The 8,359-nt window shown below is 32.8% G+C and overlaps 1 protein-coding gene across 1 annotated transcript; it reads left to right on the top strand.

Annotated features, from left to right (window-relative positions):
- Window positions 1–1,844: 1,844 nt before the first annotated feature.
- Window positions 1,845–7,399, top strand: LOC134253572 (homeobox even-skipped homolog protein 1-like). The gene is made up of 3 exons (XM_062736099.1): window positions 1,845–2,375; window positions 6,218–6,375; window positions 6,492–7,399. The coding sequence occupies exons 1-3, from the start codon at window positions 2,174–2,176 to the stop codon at window positions 7,071–7,073; spliced, it is 942 nt and encodes a 313-aa protein (XP_062592083.1). The 5' UTR covers window positions 1,845–2,173; the 3' UTR covers window positions 7,074–7,399.
- Window positions 7,400–8,359: the final 960 nt, after the last annotated feature.

An 8,359-nucleotide genomic window follows, 5' to 3' on the forward strand; every position in this document is an offset into this window, starting at 1 on the left:
TGCTATCTATGTGTATACTGTATTTAGATTGTTAAAAGAACTTCGGTGTTGGATTTGATTATTTCTTCATTTACTGAAATATTATGTTCAATAAACATAGTCAAATAACAGTTTAGGTACAAAACTTTCCTGTTATTTTAAATAATGATCACAATGGGACATCTTCTCTGCTTACAAATATATCCATCGTAAATCGGCTTTCTAAAAGAGACATTCAAGTTATTTCTACTAATTATCATAAAAACTTCGTCAATGTGTTGGGGAAAGTTGATTTAGATTCTATTAATTCCCAAAGCTCGGAATCAACCAAGGCGCTAAGCCCCGTAGATATATAATTAAGAAATAAAAAGAATTTAACCTACCAGTACTAATTTTTGATCTACCTGAACAATTTCACGCAATATTGGGAGTTTGTTTGAAGTTAGACCGCTAAATCAGTGTAAATAATTGCACCTTAGCCGATTGTTATGAATTGGGTAGCCTAAGTTGTTACAATAACAATTATTCAAGGTGGGAATTTTTCAAAAAATAGAGGAGCCTCGAAATTCACACGTCGTGTAAATAGCAACCAATTTTGATATTGGAGTAAAGTTTTCATATGAATTATTTTAAGAATAGAAATTGACATATTTTAGAATTAATTTCTGGGAAATTTTACAAAAGCCATGCAATTTAAAAAAAAAAACTTCTAACCAAAAGAATGCAATTTTTATTTTTCCTCAAAGAAAATATAATTCTTTAGTTCATGCCTCCTGTATTGCACTTGTAGTTTTCCTATATAAAGAAAATTGAGAGTCTTGTAGAATCTTATAAATATGATCTCTTTTAAAAGTATGGCCATGATAGATTTACTAAAAATATATAGAAGTGCTATTTAGATAGATAGAATTTTATAGTTTTTGGATGAGATAAATCAAATCTTGAATTTTATTCTCGCCTACACTTGATAAACATTTTCAGAATTAAAACCACTCTTTATCATTCATTATGCAAATGAAGTAAAATTTAATTATTTCAAATAAAATTAAAATGTTATTAGAATTAAATATTGTGTGGTAATTCTTATGAATCATTTTATTTTTATTTATCAAAGATGAAATCAAGAAAACAAAACTTAGAGAAAAAGAGAGAGAGAAAAAAATCTACGCATGCCTTCACATTTCGACAATAAATTTTTAAAGATAGAAAATTGGACGCGAGCTACAAAGTTTCATAAAAATTTCCGCCTCTTTAGAATTATAGCTTTAACCATTGAACATCAAACGTATGCAGTACCATAATAGTGTTTAGGGAGACTTTTGAAGTGTAATAATTTTATTGCTGTTCTGTGTATTAATGATCGCCTCTTTTCACTGATCTTATAAACCTGTGTGATTCAAATGCCTATCAATGGATGAAATTCTAAATGAAGATTAAAACTTCAAAAGCGTTTAAGTCATAAACTGCACTGAAAGTCTGTAAATTCGGCAATATTTACTTTAATCATCGATTTTTGCGTATGGTATTCTTGAAATTCCGGTTTTCGTAGGGGGACCACTTTTCTTGTTAATTGTAGATAATTTATCATATGTAATAAATTAATTTAATAAAATGTTATTTTTTGATATTGTGGTTTATGGCATTATAGAATTAGATAACAAATTTGTTTTTCTTTGAGATAAAAGAAAAACTCATTGATAACCATATCATTGACGTGTAATAGCGGGATTTTCATATCAGCCAATCAGTGAAGGCGTTTTGACTAAACTCCGCCCCGCGCAGTCAAGCGCGCACGAGACTCCGCCTTTATCTTGTTATCGATGCGCAATTGACAGTCCAAATGGGCCATTTTTCACAGGTTTTCTCTTTGATTTATGGAGGTAATTACTCTATCAATGAATATGTTTAGGTTTTCACGGTTGATTACCTGGGAAAATGCTGTCTATAAGAGAGTCATCATGGAACATTAAGATCAGAGTCAAGACTCGCCTCATTGAGAAAGGAACTAACTATCCCAAACTCCTAGCTCCAATTCTTTTGGTGACATTAATGTGCATATTATAGTCTGCTGGTATCTGATAATCCGAGAGAATAGCAATCAGAGACTCTTGTTTTTGTGAAATTATTCTATTTGTGGACTAGCAGATTTTGAGAGATTTGACAAATTTTTATTGCAAAAACCAAAAATTTCATCATGCAAGGATCACTGCCTTCATCCCCTAACCAGAGCCTGAGTGATTCCTCGGGAACAGAGGAAAACCTGAAGAATATGTCGGACGACAGTACAAAGCTGGAGAAGTCCTTAGAGAATTTCCCGGAATCTCCCCGATCCGAATGCTCCGATTCCAGTTCCGGGGTTGACACACCTGACAAAAGATTCTCAGGAAAATGGAAAGGTGAGTTTTCTCTCAAATTCTCTCTATCCTTCATTGTTTTTCACTTTCTTAATCTCGAATAAGAACATTCAGTTCCATTATATTTTATATCTTCCTTTAAAGGTGAATTCTTATTACTTGAAACTTATGTGTCATTCATTATTTCTTTGAAAAAAAAAATATTTTTAACCTTGAATGACATATTGATAACCATTTGATGCAAATTGGATTATTAATATTTAGTCAGCTATTAAAATTAATTAGTAGATCTATTTTAGTGTACATTAATTCATGACATGACCTAAGTCTCTAGCCGCCATATATCAGGGTCTATTTATTTTAAAATATAGTCTTATTAATACTTTAATGTTCGTACAAAATGGTCACATTGGTAGTTGTCTCACATTTAAAAAGTCTTATTATTATCAACTAAGATTTGTATCTAATTATTTTCAAATTATAGAGGTGCTATTCATTACTTCAAGCATTTTAATGTCTTTTTTTGAAAATTAATGTTGCTTTATGACTAGAAGAATTTACAAAGCTAAACCATAAACTATGATATATTATAGCATTTTTGTTCATTTGTATTTAATATACACGTACAACATAAATCTTTAATGAGCTTAAAAATTATTTTAATTACAAATTTCAAAGTTCAATCTTTTTATTAAAAATTTGATATTTTACTTCATGGGATGTTAAATAAGAATAAAAAGAAATCATTTATCGTTCCTTGTTACATACATATTTAAGTCATGACAAATTGTGTAAATAAAATTCCGACCTTGTTTAACTTGAAGAAGGATGTGAATTATTTTCTGGTTGGTGATTTCTTCCTTAAAATGAATTTTAGCATGAATCAAGCATTGTATTTGGTTACCCATTTCTTTTAATTTCACATCCTTTTTACTTTACATAATAATTTCTCGCTCAATTAGCTAATGGACATTTTACATTTAAGACAATCGCGTATATAGAGTTCCTTATTTGTTGATGCAATTGAACGCTTAAATATAATAAACCACTTAGCTTATTTCACACAAGCAGGTAGTATGCATGCACATTCAATAAACACATTTTTTTAAAATAAAAAAATAAGCGTATAAAATTTGCACATGCCTGATTTTTAAAAGCTGATGATTAATATTTTAGAAAAAAGAAAAGAAATTAAAATTCATAAACAGTAATATTAGCAATAAGAAATACTATGTTAGAAAATGTATTTAATGTGAAATTAAAAAAAATACGTAACAGTTATAAATACTAATAATACCGGTAATAATAATAATAAAAAAACCCCGAAAAGTTTAAATAACAGTATTATCTCATTTTTAAATACAACATCAACTTTATCTATTTTGTAAATCAAATAAGACTTGTTAGCACCATTTTCACCTGCGTATAAACTAGAATGGACAAACAGAAAATTGTTACCAATCAGGTTTTGCAACATTTCTCTCTACTTTCAAGATAGCCGCTCGTAATGGCGTTTTTTTTGTCCTTGAAAATCTGATAAAGTATTTCAAGTTTAATGTCGTATAAAACGGTAAGCTATAAAATGTTTTTCATTTGACTAAATATACTTGAGGTTTTAGAAATTCCATTTAGATGGCCGTCTTTGATGTATGATGATTTGGCAATCAGTCGCTAGCAAAGCGAGGGATTCCGAGGGTTAATCTGTTCATCTAAGTTGATGTGTTGAGCGATGAAAAGAAATTAACTCGTACAATGAAACTTTCTCTAATTTTTTTTTCAACCTCTGCGAATTAACCTATCAAGAGGATCTTTGCAATTGCATGTTTTATATGGGAATTTACACATGTTAATAAACATTCTCAAGACGTTGACTTTGCGCATCAATCGGTTATTTTTTTCCCTCCTCTCAGCATAGAAAAATAGACAGGGACATTTCATTTGTTACCAGAATGCTCCTTTAATCGCATACAGTCCTTTTATGGAGCAATAATTCGTTTAGGTAATCTTTTCATGCGCTCCTTTCATCCTTTGGAAAGGTAATTTAGCGGTAGTAATTTTACAAAATAGATCAAACCCCAGTTGAACTACTAAAACCAAATTGAAATGGGGTATGTTTTATTTATCTAATCTCATTCCTCATCTCCTAGAGGCCATAAGTTTTATTTTGACTAATTCTTTTCATTATCGCACGTCCATTTTCACTATAAAAGTAGATTATATCTCCCTTGGAGTTTTGCGCTGGTCTTAATTTTGCCGTCTTCTTGTTAGGTCCAATCGCCAAAATTAAAGACCATAGTAGTCTTATCTAAGAAAAATATTGGTTTTTAGAGCTAATTTGTTTTTTTCGAATTGTCTTATTAGGTGTTATTTAAACGACTTTATTCGTAAACAAACCGCGGCTTGACAATTATTCCGAACAATAAATGTATAAATATTTTCTTTGCAAACAAATAAATTGACTGCTTTTTCTTACAATAACGGCAATTCGCACGCGACCGAGAAAAGATTACGAGTAGCTAATCTAAAAAGCGCGCGCTATTTCGAGCTGAAATGAAATATACACAAAATCTTGCTGTGTCATGATTTACTTTCATATTTTCAAACAAAAAACATAATTTCTTTTAACCGTTGGCAAAATAAATAAACCCGAAATAAAATTTATCAAAACATCGTTGGCGTTTTGCATTAATCTGAATTTTTAAATAAAACGGATAAAAAAGTCCGCAATAGTAGATATTACATTTTTATGATCGACTCCAATCAGTGCATGATGGATTGCATCTCATTTCCATTGCAAATAATTATCAAACAATAATAGAATTACAACTATTTGTTTATGCTAAGGTAATTAGACAGATCAAAGAGGATAGGAATAATTCAATTATTGCAGTTCACTTGTGTTCCATGTCCGAGGGGTTTTGTTAATTGCTCTTTTCTTCATTTTCTGCGGTACTGTTTTATGATCGCAACGTCTGCTTCCTTGAGGTACGAACACGTGACTTAATCTCGTCTGCTAATTAACACATTTTAATACTCATCAAAAGTATTTTAACCTCGGGAATTATTTTTTGTAAAAATGAAATAGAAAGCATTGTTATCTAAAAACATGGTCTGAGATGAAATCAAAAGTTAAGGATTAAAATTGACCGTAAAAGACCCCAGCTCAGCTACTGGTAAAATTCCAACAAAACCTTTAATAAACGAGAAACATTTTAGATGTTGTTGGGGGAAATCATTTAATTTTATTTAAGGAAATATTTCTAGTGTGTGTTAAACCTTTCCCAATTTCTTTGAAGTGCAATTTTAATGTGTTTCAGTAAAACTTGAAGAGAAGTAGTGAAACGTGTAAGTGAACAATAACCATACATTAGCTTTTTCATGGCATTAACTCTCTAAGCAAATGATAATTTACTTTGAGGGGGTTTTCGGACACAGTAATAATCTATTTGTTCGTCATCTTTCAAAAGATATTTATATACAAGACAGGGACAATCTGAGAACCGAATCAACCTTATTGGGGGAGGGGAACATAAAATGAAACAAAATAAACGCCGCGGGCTTCAGAAACCCCATTGAAACACACCTGCAACCATCAATAGCTCAGCGATGTAAACGATTTCCAATTTCGAAAATCAAAGAGTTCCATCGATAATATAATTCTATTCGTTCCAAGTCATAAATCAAATGAGGGAAATATTGCGCGCGAATGCACGCGCACAAATTCTATGCTGCTCTGGTAATAATACTTAAGTTTGAATGAAAACGATTTTATAGACCCTGTTTAGGCCGGCTAAATTGACAATTAATCCGTGTCTAGAATTGCACTTGCATTAACCACCAAAGTATCAATTGAAGTAATAACCAGATGTTATTATCTTTTATAGAGAGCGCACAAGAAAGGGACATTCGCCGCTACAGGACAGCTTTCTCCAAAGAACAGCTCAACAGATTAGAGAAGGAATTCTTAAAGGAGAATTACGTCTCTCGCCCAAAGAGATGCGAACTTGCCGCTCAGCTCAACCTTTCTGAAAGCACAATAAAGGTAAATACTTAACATAATTTCAAATAATTTATCTGAATAAAAGTTTACAACTGCACGCTTTTTATTGGAAAAAAAAAATATGTGAAAAAGAAACTTAATTTTTATTTATTTATCAGGTCTGGTTCCAAAATCGCCGTATGAAGGACAAACGCCAAAGAATGGCCTTGACCTGGCCCTATGGAATCCCCCCAGATCCCCAGCTGTACGCTTATCTTGCCGCTGCCGCTGCCTCCTACCCATATGGAGTCCCTAGTGCTACTTCCCTCCCCTACCCCTCCCTGGGGCTTCACGGACTTCCTTCATCCGCTGGTTCAGCCTTTACTCCACTATCAGTCCCCAGCCCTCTGCCGTCTCGACTCGATATGCTGAACTCCCTCGCACACAGCAGTAGTCCACTCCACCGCCTCCCAGGCTTAGACGCTCTCCCTCAGATCTCATCCCCACCCACAGGACTCCACATTCCACCCAGAATGCATTTCCCATGGATGGAACACAATCCCGCTGTTTGTGGTGCATCTTCTGGAAAACCGTGCACGTGCACGCCTCCCGTGTCTCTTGGACTCTCCACCTCCTCCATTTCCTCGCCGATGTCGGGTCTCTTTCCACCCCCACCATTTACGTCATCTCCACTTCGCACCTCTCCACTGAGTTCGGCGCAACATTCTCTTCTACAAAAGGCTGACCTAGAAAGGTCATGAGGTCACATGAACTGATGGACATTTTATAGTTTGAATGTCGGGTGCGTGAGAGAATGAGAGAAACTTAATAACGAATAAATGGTCTATAAATGATAAGAATGAAAGAGAGCAATTTGAATACTCATGATTAATGTACGTTTTATATTGCCAATGATCTTTTAGCAAATCCATGTAAATATTACCTTCCTTTAGTAGGTAGTCCTTGGTGACGCCTCGTTGCAGCAGACACAAAAATTAGAATTTGTCACGTGATGCTTTGTTGTATTTATATATTTGGAATGTTGTTTTAACAGATGAAATTGTTATTAAACGATTTAAATGAAAAACATTGCATTTGTTATATTCAAGTATGCATATTGCTAAATTTAAAAAAAGGAAAAAACAATGACTAGAAAATCAGGCGATCCTGTCTGACGGAAAAATTTGTCATGCCAAACTACAATGTATATAGTTATGCAAATAAATAACCCATTACGTAATAAGATAAAAAAAATGAAGTGAAATAATCTGAAAGATCTTTTTGTTTTAAAAAGTACAAAGGAAAAAAATATAGAGTTATTAGGGTTTTTAAACCAACCACAGCATTTTTACCCAGGAAAGGATTATATTTCGCTTTCTTGAATGTCTGATTGTGCATGTAAACTGGAGGAAAAGAAAATTGTTTGTTCGCATGCGCTTCTTCTATTAGTGTTTAAATTTCATCACTGCCATGCGTAATGTAGGGAAGAAAAACAATTTTCTGAATTTATTCCTATATCGGAGTACAAAACACTTGATTTCTGAACTTTACACTTAATTAAAAATAATGGGTTACACACGGTGATAAAGAAGCTGAAAATTTTATTCCATTCTTAAATTTGGAAGGAAAATCTCTGTAAAATTCATAAGGTGGACGGTGCAGTCATTTATTGACTTTTATATGAAAAGTATTTTAAGTACACGTCAAATAAAAATCAGTAAATGACAGTACTAAGTAATACTTCTGTTGAGTACGGCATCCTGCAACTGGAATGAGACTTATTTTCCTGAAAGCTCTACACTGTTATAGCATTATAGGAACCTATAGCTCCAGAACTGTAGCGTCATAGTTTTATATATGTCTTTCACCATGGTCAAAGAATCAAATACAAAACCATAACACTACAGTTCTGCAGCAACATACATGTATGAACTATGAACCAACGAACCAAGTGTAGAAGACGTGTAGATAACGCCAAAATTCCGACAAATCAGTTTTAAAAATAAAAATAAATGAAGCATTGGAAGGAGAAATTATAGTCAATAAC

This window comes from Saccostrea cucullata, unplaced genomic scaffold (assembly GCF_032062105.1).
Source record: "Saccostrea cucullata isolate Sc308-1 unplaced genomic scaffold, CSIRO_AGI_Scuc_v1 ctg110, whole genome shotgun sequence".
NCBI lineage: Eukaryota > Metazoa > Mollusca > Bivalvia > Ostreida > Ostreidae > Saccostrea > Saccostrea cuccullata.

Coding starts and splice junctions, on each gene's coding strand:
- LOC134253572 (XM_062736099.1), top strand. CDS start 2,174: ATGCAAGGATCACTGCCTTCATCCCCTAACCAGAGCCTGAGTGATTCC. Junction 2,376..6,217: donor ATTCTCAGGAAAATGGAAAG/GTGAGTTTTCTC, acceptor TATCTTTTATAG/AGAGCGCACAAGAAAGGGAC. Junction 6,376..6,491: donor TTTCTGAAAGCACAATAAAG/GTAAATACTTAA, acceptor TTTATTTATCAG/GTCTGGTTCCAAAATCGCCG.